A 12,929-nucleotide genomic window follows, 5' to 3' on the forward strand; every position below is an offset into this window, starting at 1 on the left:
TTCTTTAGAAGCCAGCATTTGTACATGGAGTGACTAATGTCTTGTCCTGGACTTAGCAATTAACAGACCAGAAATAACCTGCATTTTTTCCCCATTTGAGTTGCTGTTCATTGTTTATACTGTATATTATGCCACTCGTGGAAAGCACATAGTTAGAAAAATGCTACCTAGTCATAATATTCACTTTTTCCTTAGATATTCTTATTGTGGGCCACTTGGGCAGGAGGGGGAGAATGCAGATTAGCAAGAAATCCCTGAGAGAATATGTATAAAACAGAAACAAGATTATTAAATACAAATTGTATCTTTAATGAGAGGTTTATAATAAACAAATGTTGTGTAATGTTGTATTTCTTGTATGTGTACATGATTAAATTGAAAGCCCAAACTTTTTATTGAGATACTGAGGTTTATATAGGGCCCTCTTAGCATGTTGGATATAGCTCAGGAATTTTCTGAAAGAGGAAGCTTGTTTATTAAGTGAAAAATGATTTGTCTTTTGAAGCAGGCATAGCGAGAAAGTTAGGCTACCATCTTGGAATAAATACTAAAATTTGATCACCCAGTCACATTTCCAGCTGCATTCCAAGTGGCTAAGTCTATAAAGGACTGTCACCTAGACATCAGCACCTTAGAGTCCCATGAGCAGTCCCTTGATTTTCTAAAACAGAAATATTTGTTATTAAATGTTTTTAATAAAAGAGGTTTTAAAAGCTGAACAGCGATAACTCACCTCCACTCAATCCATAGGCACGAACTGTGGGACCCATGTCGCCTGGGCCCTGGATCGGGTCTCCAGGGCTGCTAGTGTACTTGCAGTCATTCCTGTGATAGAGGAACCTCACTAGCACGCAGGGGTGAGGGCCACACTGTGAAGTAAGATTAGTCAGAGATCTCCCCTGGGGCACACATGTTCTGGACAGGGACAGGCAACCTTGAAGGAAAGGATCGTTCTAATGTTATGTATCCAGTGTCTCATCTTTTGATTGATGACCTGCACTTTCCTGATAACAGCAACAGGCCAAGGCAGAGAGATCTGGAAATTTTGGAAGGTTAAAAGGTTTTGTATTTCACAAACTTAGAAATTGCTAAGGACGTAGAAAATTGTTCCCTAAGAGCTAAACTCCTAAGTGGATCTCATTCAGTAAGATTAAAGAGGAGATAAAAATGCCATCTTCACCATTTTTTCCCTCTAGTCTCTTATTTCTAGCAAAGGGGAAAAAAGGAAAGTGTAGAGATTTTCTCTCATAAAGTCAGATCTTCACGGTGGATCATTTTGGTGGAGCCCACAGATCAGAGTGTTTGCTGTCTTTTAGGAACTTCTGTCTGTCTCTGCATTGTCATTTATAAGCCATTTTCTTAGAGTTGTTGATCTATTTGATGACAAGTAGTAACAATATTTTGCTCTTGTGCACATTATCCATATTTTATGCAGAGTTCTGTTGTGGTAACTATTTCTGCAGCAGGAATGTATTACCCCAACTTCTACCTAAGTATTCTGCATGAAGGTTTGAAATAGTTTTTGACCAAATAACCATAAAGTTAGAAAAACACGAGGTAATCTCATTCAGGTTGCCCAAGTTCCACTTTATTTGGATTTATTGCAGAAAGTAACTAAAGTTCATGAATTGACATCGACATTGTTAACATGCTTCGAGTATTTCCAGCCTGTTTACTTATTAGGCAATAAAGCTTGCATTCCTAGAAGTGCCTATTTTATCTTGACAAATAAGTGTTTTCCACATACATGAAAAAGGCTCAAGTCAGCTGTGGAAATTGTTCTAAAAGGGTATGCCCTTTGAAATCTGTCACTCCATCTGGATACAACTCTCTAAGTATACTGTGGCGGGACATATGAAATAACCCTGGACTTTTCATCCTACAAGAAGAAGAAGTAATGCCTATAGTGAGGATTCAAAAACACCAAGTGGTCAGACTTTTAGAACTTAGTGGTACCAATTAACCAGGGGTTGAGTCACTGAATTTTCCTTCTGCTTGGTTGACAACCATGTACTGTAGGTGCTGAACAGTTTCACTGGCAGAGTCTGTTTTCAACATACTCTTGTTCTGCCGTGTTCATTGCTGAGCCATGGATTATGGATTAGTTCACTGGGTGCCTAGAAACTCTGAGCAAGTCATGTTCCAGAACGTGAAAATTAACCAGTGAAGAACTTGGCATTGGTAAAATAGTTATTTGAAAGTATGTGGTTTTAAGCTGGGAAGGGCTTGGCAGGTAAGATCTTATGGTACTGTGGACCACAGTGGTTTCCTTCTCTCAAAAACCTCTACATAGAATTCACTGTGTTTTCTGGTAGTCTTTTTGGGTATGACATTTTTGTAATTTCTGTAAATGGTAAATTTACATGTAAATGTAAATGTAAAAATTCTGTATTTTACCATAAAGCTAGGACTCAGAAATGCCACGAGAAGACCAGCCTTTAGGTGGGTCTGTGTATGGTACTCTGGGATACAAATATCAGAATCCATTTCTATTTTGGATGATATCAGAAGAGAGTGATATATATTAAAATGAGTTGGGTTCAGACTTCTATAGACTTTGGTAAGAGGAAGGAGGGATCTTCAAATATGGTCCAAGAAGATAGTCTGTGAAGGACTAAATCCGCCATGGTTACTAGCCACACAGGAAGCCAGCGCTGTCTAATCTTACAAATTCTGATTACCTGCCAAATGGCATTTAGGAGCCACTGATAATTTAATTTCCTGGCGCTTACTGTTACTGGAGATTTATTTGGTTTTCTCCATGAAGCTCTTAACAAGAAAGTAAATCTTTGTTGAGTGTACATTTCAATATGGAAAAGCTAATAAGACAAGGATTTTATGTGGCATGTGAAAGGCCAACAAGAATGAATTAAGGAGAGCGATTGTCAACATTCTGTCCCTGTGACAGGGCACTGTGTCCCGTGTACACAGGGGCTGAAGAGAGTTAAAAGCTCCCTTAAGTACGCAGTGTGTGGTTCAAGGAGATAGACCCTGGTTTCCATCATGGCTCTGCTTTTCCTTTCTAACCCAGTTATGTAGGGGGGCACCCCAGTTTTCTTTTGGGGGAAAGTACCAGTAAAAACTTTTCTCGGTCTCAAATCTCTGAACTGTGACACAACTGTCCTAAGCCCCTGTCTTCATAGAAGAATGTCACTCCTTGTCTTCAGTCGTCAGGTGTCTGGAGAGGAGGGTCTGTCTGTGGGAGCTGTAACTGATGGGGTCGGGGTGGGTGGGCGGGGGAGACGAGCACCCGCCCTTGTCTGGAGGCTGCTGGTTCTGAGTGAGAGTTCACCGCCTTCCCTGGCGCTGCTCAGACACAGGGTGTGGTTTCCTTAGCTCACTCTGCTGTTTGGTTGCCTGCGGCAACAGGATCCAAACAACGTGGACATGTGTTTGTATAAAAAAAAAAAAAACTGGAATGGGACCCAAAGTGGGAGTCCGGGGCTGTTCAGTTAGCGGAAGAGCTACGGTGAGTACCAGGCAAGTGCTCGTTCCTCTTCCCTCCTTTCTCTCTAAATTAGTCCTGGGATGTTGGCTCACCCAGTAACCATGTTTGTGGGTAGCTGGAGAAAATAGTGTCTGTTTTGGTGTTTCCTGGGCAAATTAAATAATCATTGTCTATTTACCAGTGTAAATTTCTTTTTCAGGGAGAGAGGAAGAAATTAGCATATGCTTACAAAAGTTGGGAGCTAATAGAAACTCACATTTGTTATCTTTTAAGTAGCAGGATTCAGAGTGCTTTTATGGGCTGTGACTTTGGGGTGGGGAGGGGGCAAGGGGAGTTGTTCATAGGAACAAAGTGGAAGGGGTTCTTGGAATAATCAACTTAAAATCTTTTAAAAGTCTTTTTTGCCCAGATTATACTTTACAGTTGCAATTTTTTTTTTAAAAAAGCAAATGTCCTAAATCGTATAGTTTATTAACCATATTGATCTTCACATGCTCTAACAAAGGGGAATTTGATTTTGGCTCATCTCAAAACCAAATGTCACTATGACAGATAGTTTTCAGTTGCAAAACTGGCTGGTACCTAAGGAGATGCCATTTAATAAGTCCTCTTTTGCCTGAATGCTTGGGCTTCAAAAGTTAGTAAAGTATCTTGTAATAAATCTTTAGGATCTTTGTAGGGATTAAAAAGTGCTCTGGCATGTTTAAAATAAATGCAGACATTTAAACTAAATGGACTAATTATTGCTTCCATGCCTAGTGTGGTCTAGAGTCAGTAGTAAGTTTTTGTTCAGATGAACTGAGCTTTGCAGCTAGGAGAGCGGGGCCTCCAGATAATACTCTCTGTGCTGAGAAAGTTGGGGAGGGTGACGGGGCTCCTGGTTGGGTCTCTGGTGAGGATCTGGGCACCTCCTTCCTGTGAAGGGGGAGCCCACGAGCTGCCACCTGCAGACTCGACCCAGAGCAGCCATGTCCTTTGGTGTAGACCGGCCTCCCCTCTCCAGGCCTGCCCATCCCAGCCCTGCCCTCGCTCACCAACCGTACCCCCCCTTCAGGGTGCCAGGGACTCATGGCAGGATGCTTTTTGTCACGGGTGTCTTGGTGAGGTGCCTGTTGCCTGGGTCCAGGGTGGCCTCCCTGGAGCCCCTCAGGCACACTCTCCAGCCTAACCCTTGGTCTTTGTCCCTCTTGTTCACCCCCTACAGGTCCTTCCAGCTATAAAGTAGGCACCATGGCTGAGAAGTTCGACTGCCACTACTGCAGAGACAACCTGCAGGGGAAGAAGTACGTGCAGAAGGACGGCCACCACTGCTGCCTCAAGTGCTTCGACAAGTTCTGCGCCAACACGTGTGTGCAGTGCCGCAAGCCCATCGGCGCCGACTCCAAGGTAGTGGCGGCTGTGGGGGGCGGGCGGGCGGGGCCGGGGGGGGGTGTGGATGGGGCCCTGGCCCTTCTGCTTGGGCTCTGGGCAGGGGGGCGGGGGGACTGTGTGGTCTTGTGGGAGGTCTTGCTTACCATGCCCGGCTACTGCTCGGTTCCCAGGAGGTGCACTACAAGAACCGCTACTGGCACGACACCTGCTTCCGCTGCTCTAAGTGCCTCCAGCCCTTGGCCAGTGAGACCTTCGTGGCCAAGGACAACAAGATCCTGTGCAACAAGTGCACCACTCGGGAGGACAACCCCAAGTGCAAGGGCTGCCTCAAGCCCATTGTAGCAGGTACCAGCCACACTCAGCCCCGGGGCAGCCAGGGAGGAGGCCCTGAGGGCAGACGTGGCAAGGGGTTGCTTGCGGGGATGGGGCTGGAGCCGCGGGGAGCTGATGCTGGAGTTCAGCGTATATATGCACGCATATATATACCTGAATATATGTGTACACATATATGCTTGCACACACGCACACACCTGGCAGCTAAAAGAACACTGGAGAGAACTGTCTGTGGCAAGAGAAGGAAGTGAAAAGTATGTAGCGCTTTCTCATTTGGGATAGTAAGTGATCGAAGCATGCTTCTTCCTTAAGGTGTAATTACGGGTCACATTGCATCTCTGTATCCACAAAGGCCATGGGGGTGGGGGAGTGGGGATTCAGGCATCTGACCCTAAATCACTACGGCGGGGTTCCCTTCCTGAGAGTCTGGGTGGGCATGACCACATGCAGGACATGGTGGAGAACTCCCCCGCATGGGGCCAAGCACTGGCAGGGCCTGCATTCCATCCACTCTGGAGGGCCCAGGCCGCACCCCGAGTGGATGCAGCCCCCTGCAGGGCACTGCCAGTGGGGCTACCCCTTCGCTTCCCCCCCCCCCCCGCAGGAAGATCAGAACGTGGAATACAAGGGCACTGTCTGGCACAAAGACTGCTTCACCTGCAGCAACTGCAAGCAAGTCATCGGGACAGGAAGCTTCTTCCCTAAAGGGAGGACTTCTACTGCGTGACTTGCCATGAGGCCAAGTTGCCAAGCACTGCGTGAAATGCAACAAGGTGCGTGTCCGGGAGTTCTAAGTGTTTGACAGTTTGCAGAGCACTGGCACACACTCTCCCATTCCATCCTCACGACAGCCTGTGATGTAGGGAATTGTCATTCTCGTTTTTACAGATGAGGAGACTGGTTAGGTTAGAAAGCAGCGCCCAGGCCAAGGCAGGCTGTCCAAGGGCACGCTGGCTCTGGAGGCCAGCCTCCTGCACCCAGTTGCTATTGTAGTAAACCTTGCACAGGGGCTTATCTTCTCTGAGCCTCAGTGTCTTCATCTGTAACTGGCGGATAATAATAGCACCTGCCTCCCCATGGCCGTTGTGGTGATTTTAATGAGATTACTATAGACCAGAGCGCCCAGCACAGTGCCTGGCACGTAGTAGGCATTCAACAAAATGGTTGTTGAAATCTGAATCCGGTGCTACACTCCTGGTCTAGGCCATCACATCTGGAGGAATCACTTACAGGATCAGCCCTGGCATGCCGAGTGCTTTGTGTGTGTTACCTGCTCTAAGAGCTGGCTGGCAGGCGTTTCACCGCTGTGGAGGACCAGTATTACTGCGTGGATTGCTACAAGAACTTTGTGGCCAAGAATGTTGCTGGATGCAAGAACCCAATCACTGGTAGGGCTAAGAGTCCTTGCTAAGTCTGCCAGGCTAGGTTTTGCGCATGGTAACCATCTTCATTTTCCCTACGTCGTCGGGTTTCATCCACAAAGGCCCTAAAGAATGCCCTTCTCCCCTGCCATTGTGGTCCCAGGCCCCCAGTAGTTTGGATTTCTCCCCAGGCCAGGTTAGCCTTTGCAACACAGGAACACTTACGACTACTGCTGACTTACGCTGCTGCGGAGATCACGAGCCTGAGACCACGGCCACGGGCAGGCACTGCGCGGAGCGGGGGGTGCTGGGGGGAGGCGGGGGAGAGGAGCACGGTGGGCTTGGGTGGGGAGGCGGGGAGGGGGGAGCCAGAGAGCGAGAAGCTGGGATGAGAACACCCCGTAGCGGAAGGCTAGCTCAGAGGTGCTGGTGGGCAGTTCTTTTGCGATCAGGAGCCGAGCTAATCACTTCATTCCTCATCTCGCGGCCGCGGTCCACGTGCCCTGGGCCCTCTCCCCCCCGCCTCCAATTTTCCCATCTCCCGGGGAGCCTTGAAATGTACATTTGAGAAGACTTTTGCCATCCTCAGGGAAAAGGACTGTGTCAAGAGTGAGCCACCCAGTCTCTAAGCTAGGAAGCCCCCAGTGTGCCACGGGAAACGCTTGCCTCTCACCCTGTTTCCCAGCGCCAACCTCCGGGCAGGCATCCGGGTGGAGAGAGGACTTGTCCCTCGTGGGTGGTGGTTCTTTATAGAAAAAATCGAAGCTTAGCAGCTCCTCGAGGCCCGGTAAGTGCACACCCCACAACAGCCCAAGTTTGCCTCCTGGTGGCCAACTTTGATGCCATGGCCCTGACCTAAATCAAAGAACTGGTTGTGCTGGGAGGTCGGTGCGCGTCAGTCACAGGGCGATGGCGGTGGCTGGGGATGTGGGTTCTGGGAGAGCAGGGGCCCTCGGCGGAGCTCTGGCATCTTCTCAGGGTCCCGCGGCGTGGGGGACAGTGCGCGGTGGAGCGGGGGGCCGGGCGCCAGGCGGATGCAGCCTGCGTGCTTGTCGGCTCCATGAATGGGCAAGGCGGCAGCCTGGCTGCCACCTGTGTCCACTCAGCTGTCGCTCTTGTCTGCTTCTGTTTCTTCCACAGGGTTTTGGTAAAGGCTCCAGTGTGGTGGCCTATGAAGGACAATCCTGGCACGACTACTGCTTCCACTGCAAAAAATGCTCCGTGAATCTGGCCAACAAGCGCTTTGTTTCCATCAGGAGCAAGTGTATTGCCCCGACTGTTGCCAAAAGCTGTAAGTGACAGGGGCTCCTGTCCTGTAAAATGGAATTTGAGTCTTGTTCCTTGGTGTCCTTGCCCTCTGCCCGGCACCACCCATAGGGCAAGAGCGGCCTTTCACCTCTTCAGAGTCGCTCCTTCTGTCTTTTCTCCCATTTTACAGTTATTACTGAGTTAAGGGCACACAGTGATCATATTAGGATTTAGCAAAAAGCAAGCCTGCCAGCAAAGTTTATTTCTCCATAGCTGCAATTAGGAAACAAATACTTAGGTAGATTGATTCTTCTGCATGTTTATCATAGAGCAGAAAAGCGCTGACCACGTAGCTGCTTAGTGATGCAAGCAAAAAGCCTAAGCGATAAAGCCCCACTGATACACCTCTTGTGGCTCAGCTGGGACCCACATTGTCATCACACGACACAAGAGTTGGAGCGGCTGCTCCAACTCAGCTGCTCACCTGTTCTGTGAGCAGAAAGAACTTACTGAAATGCATGGTTTAAATAACTTCCTCATCAAAACCTTCCTTCTGTTTTTTGTGCTTTCAAATAACTAATCCGAATTTCCAAAAAATTAACATTTGAATTTAGCTGTAATTCTCAACTGACCTTTTCCCTGTACTAACGTTTGGTTTCCCTGTGTGGCGTGTTTCTGAGCGTTCCTACTTTCAAGCATGGAACGTGCAGGTGATTTGGAAAGTGTAGGCAGATCTGAGAAAACGAGCCTGTTACAGAAGAACGTCATCACAGCGAATACTTTTGGAAGCTTAACAAAACTAACCCAGCTGTCCTTTTATCTTTTTTTTAATTAATAATTCCTTTGTTTTAATTAATAGCAGCATAGTTTATGGGTTGGAGACTTGCATGAGAGTATTTTAGCCCCCTTATACGTTCCTACAGTTTTGAATTCATCCTACAGAAGTAACCATAAAACTCAAGAGGGGTAGGTGAACAGGCGCCAGAACTGTCATTGACAACGGATATGACATTTCCCAGCAGTGACAAGTGGAATCCCTTGTAACATAGTATTTGTCTGCTCTGTGTCGGTGTGTTAACCAGGCCTGCCAGTTCCCTTCTCTTGTGATTCTGAGGACTGTTCCTCCAGAGCTTAGCTGGCTCTAGGGGAGCATGGAGGCCACTGTGCCCACAGGCAGAACCAGAGTTCCACGCAATGCTCACCTGAGTCACAGGATCCCCTATTACTGTATTCTAGCTACAATGTTATATTACATAGTATAATGAGACGATATCAAGAGTACACATGTAATGATGATGCATATTAACATTCTCATAGGAGTGGTTAGAGAAGCCGATGCCTCATTTCTACATTTTGTCATTAGCAGTGATCATCTAACGGTTCCGTGTATCCTTACAGAAATAAGCAGCATATAAATAACTTGCCTCCTGACTTCTACTTCTGCTTGGTCGAATTGTTCTAAGGTGATACTGCAGATCCAGAAACCTGAATGACTTTTCCTTCCTTCAAGGACATACTCAGTTCAGTTCAATTACATGAATTATAAACAAGATAAAAGAAACCATAACAGCACTTGGATCCAGTAAAAACAGTAACAATGAAAACCCCACTCTGACCACAAATAACATTTCCCAGATGTTGATTCACCTTAAAAGAGCACATTGCTTTCCGTTGGCCAGGGGTCGGCCAGAAAGGGAACTGCAGCTGAAGTGTGTCGAGAAGTCATCCCGTCTATGTTCTGACTGCCCTTCCCTGTGCCATGTGGAGCCCTGCTGTGCCTCAGCGGCCACTCCTCCACTGCCAGGCCTTCAGAAGGAGGTGATCTTGCTCAAGGACACCAGTCATTTGGGAGGCTGCTCATTGGGGCCCCTCTGCCTCGGGTGGGGGAGGTGGAGATGGTGTGGACAGAGGTAGAGGTAGCTTCTAGATCATGGCTCATGGCCACACCGCTGAGGCTCAGGTTCTTGGGGCATCCAACCTGCCCACACCACGTAGTTGTTTCAGGATGGTGCCGGAGGCCCAGTGACACAGGTGTCTGCTGCAGGCTCCTCAGGTGGGAAAGACATTTCAGCTAAAGGCGGAGGTCTTTGGAGGAACTCTCACACCCGGGGTAGTGAAAGGGACAGAACATGTTTGAAAGCATAGCATTGCCACGTTATGAATCAAGACCTGTTTTAGCAAGTTATTTCTATGAATGGAGAACAGCCTCTTGTGTGTTTCCCTAGAGAAATTAGCAGTTAAAATCATTTAAACTCTGTTTATAAGTCTATTGGGTCATCTCCTGGGGGCCCCAAGAAGTAGGGGTGAGGTGAGGAGTTGAGATGGTGGCCCTCTGCTTCCTAAAGGAGCTGGTGATGGGCAGTGGCAAGGGTGGGGGGCCCCAGGGGGAAACCCTGACACAAGTGCCCCCACCTCTGCTGCTTTGGCACGGAAATCCTAGGCCTTCACTGCACTGGGACCTGCATCTCTGAACGGCATTCCCTCCCTTCCTGTTCTCTCTTCATCTCACTGAACTAGTTCTTAGCTCTCCAGTCGACTGATGGCTCAATTACCTCTCAGCCCCTTCTCCATCATCACCTCCCCGAGATGCTACACCCTATCACTGACCCCATCTTGTTGTCCTCAGTCCCGTCACCCTTTGCTTCCCATCCCACTCGGCATGCAAAACCCTGGCCTATGCCAAGGCTAAAGAGCTCTGCGGAGAAAAAGCTGTATGACTAGACTGCACAACCCTGCCTGAGATCACCTGTAGCCCCCTCCACCCTTCCTGCCATTCCAGGCTCTTCCTTTGTCCCCCAGCAACAGGCCTGCCAACATTGGGCCCCCAGATATTGCGTAACACCTGAAAAGCACCTTAAACAATTATATCAAGTCTTCACAGCCAACACTGGCACTAATGCCCCAATTTTCCACGTGAGAAAACTGAAGGTCACACACACCCCTGGGCACACTCTAGCCCAGGCTGTAAGGCTTATGACACTGCCTTGTCATAGGGAGAATACTGTCCACTACATCACAACGAGGGAAGCACCACGCTCAGTGCTCAGTAGTCAATTTTAACAATGACAACTAAGGACTCAGGAGGAAGGAGGGGAAATTCTAGCTACAGAATTTTCAGCAAGAACCCTCTTCTCCTCATAATGAAGGGGGATCAGAGTTATCAAGAATATAATCTACTTTTTCGGTAACAAGGTAAATTCTGCAGCCATACTGCCTGGATTCCAATCCTGGCTGCACTGCCACTTCCTAAGTATGAGACCTTGGGCAGGTCACCTAACTTCTCTGAGCTGGCTTCCTCGCCTGTAAAACAAGACAGAATTCCTACCTTGCAGAGTCACATGCACATTACATGATTATACAATGCTTATTTATTAAGCATGGCAACCGACTGGCACGCAAGAAAGCAACATCCAAGGAAACCATTCACAAACATTAGCAATTATTTTTATCTCTAGCCACCAAAGATAGTATATTACCCACCACAAAAGCCAAAAGACTTTTAGAATCAGATTGAATTTGAGCACCAGATCTTCCTCTTTCTAGTTGTTTAACATTGAATAAATACCACCTCCACGGAATCTGTGTCCTAGGTAAAAATGAATACCCACTTCACAGGGTTGTTGTGAGGGTTTAAAAATGATGCCTCTAAAGTACCTGGCATATAGAACATGTAACTACGGTTATTACAAACAGTCTGAGAATTATGAGACAAGCCTATCCAGGAACAGTCAAAAGTAGACTGGTGGGAAGGGAGACGGAGGTCAAAGTGGTCTGCAACCAACCAGGCCTGTGGACAGTGGGGGTGGAGGTGGGCCTATTGGGTATTCCCTGATGAGACATGCTGGACAGTCTGCCTCAGCTTGTGCTTCTTGGCACCAGCTGCTGCTACAGTTCCTGCCCATTCTCAACCTCTAGCTCCTGCCACAGGGAGTCAGTGACTCCTGAGAACTGAAGGCTTCAGTGATTGGAGCCCAGCCTCCAACTCACCACAGCAGAGGGCTCAGAGGTCCGTGTCGTGTGCAGTCACCTGGTGGGCGGTAGCCACCTCAGCTGGGATTCAGGTCTTCAGACTTGTCCAGCATCCTTTCCAGTGTCCTTACTGCATTTTTGTGGTTGTTGGGGATTGAAACTGTTGCAAGCTCACTGCACACGAGGGAGGGGAGAGGGGTGACACTGGGAGAGGCCAGGGGCCTATTGCTCAGGGGAGTGGACACCAAGAGGTTCTCCAGAAAAAAAAAAAAAAAAGGTTTTCCAGAGAGCAAGGGAAACGTGAGGTGACCGGTGTATCCCCAGAGACACCAGCCTATGCCAAGTGTGGAGGCTGGGTCAGTGTCAACACCTCAGAGCTGTCAGGAGGGTGCTATATTGGTGTTTTAGGTGCGTGCATACCAAGGAATGCCCTGGTTCAGCAATCCTAGTTGCATGGCCTGGCATGGAATGCCAAGTGGGGAACGGCTGCCACTATTCTCAAAGCACCAGATGCCAACAGATCGGGGATAAAAAAGGACTGCCACTTTATCCAACACAAAACCCAGTGGAGTGGAACATGTTCCAGAGTAGAAGCTAAACATTTATGGGCAGATCCAAATGGCGGTTTGCCACACACAGTAACAGTGATGTCCTGAAGTGATGTCACGTGCGGGCAACGGAGCACAGTGACTCCAGAGCCCATTGCGCAGACTGTCAAAAGCAACTGTGTTTTCGTGTGGCCAGCACCAGATGTGAGCTTGAAAAGGAATGCACAGGGGGGAATGGGGAGTGACTGCTTAAGGGTCCCGGGTTTCTTTTTAGGGTAATGAAAACATTCTGGAACTAGATAGCAGTGACAGTTTCACATTTTAAATGTACTAAATGCCACTCGTACATTTTTCCACAGTAAAAAGAAAGATACTTTAATTACTGGCCTCAAATATAAGTCAGAGCCATCACAGGCAGGAGTAACAAGCACTGAAACAGGTGCAGGGAGCAAAGCAGAGTTCGAAATTCCTATCTTAATGTCGCACGCGGTAGCACAGGGCCGAACCACCAAGTGGCTGCAGAGGGGCACCAGACGATGTGATTACTGTTCATCGAACACACCGCCTGCCTGTGTTCACGGCTCGGTTACAAGCTGGTGTCACCTTTATACCGCCTTCAGTACATTTTGTGCTATTAAACATGAAGAAAAC

The 12,929-nt window shown here is 47.9% G+C and overlaps 1 protein-coding gene across 7 annotated transcripts in view; it reads left to right on the plus strand.

Annotated features, from left to right (window-relative positions):
* The window catches only part of LOC112445030 (four and a half LIM domains protein 1-like), a 61,164-nt gene extending 55,619 nt beyond the window's left edge, over nucleotides 1-5,545 (plus strand). For 3 of the 7 annotated variants that reach the window (XM_024988465.2, XM_024988464.2, XM_024988466.2), the window contains exons 3-4: nucleotides 4,653-4,834; nucleotides 4,990-5,538. In XM_024988465.2, coding sequence (XP_024844233.1) covers nucleotides 4,679-4,834; nucleotides 4,990-5,403 — 570 coding nt within the window. In that variant the 5' untranslated portion in view covers nucleotides 4,653-4,678 and the 3' untranslated portion in view covers nucleotides 5,404-5,538. Of the gene's footprint in view, nucleotides 1-3,427; nucleotides 3,481-4,652; nucleotides 4,835-4,989 lie in introns of those variants that run through there. The other 4 variants (XM_024988468.2, XM_024988469.2, XR_009493486.1 and 1 more) reach the window with 4 other exon arrangements.
* Nucleotides 5,546-12,929: the final 7,384 nt, after the last annotated feature.

The sequence above is a fragment of the Bos taurus genome, chromosome X, assembly GCF_002263795.3.
Source record: "Bos taurus isolate L1 Dominette 01449 registration number 42190680 breed Hereford chromosome X, ARS-UCD2.0, whole genome shotgun sequence".
NCBI lineage: Eukaryota > Metazoa > Chordata > Mammalia > Artiodactyla > Bovidae > Bos > Bos taurus.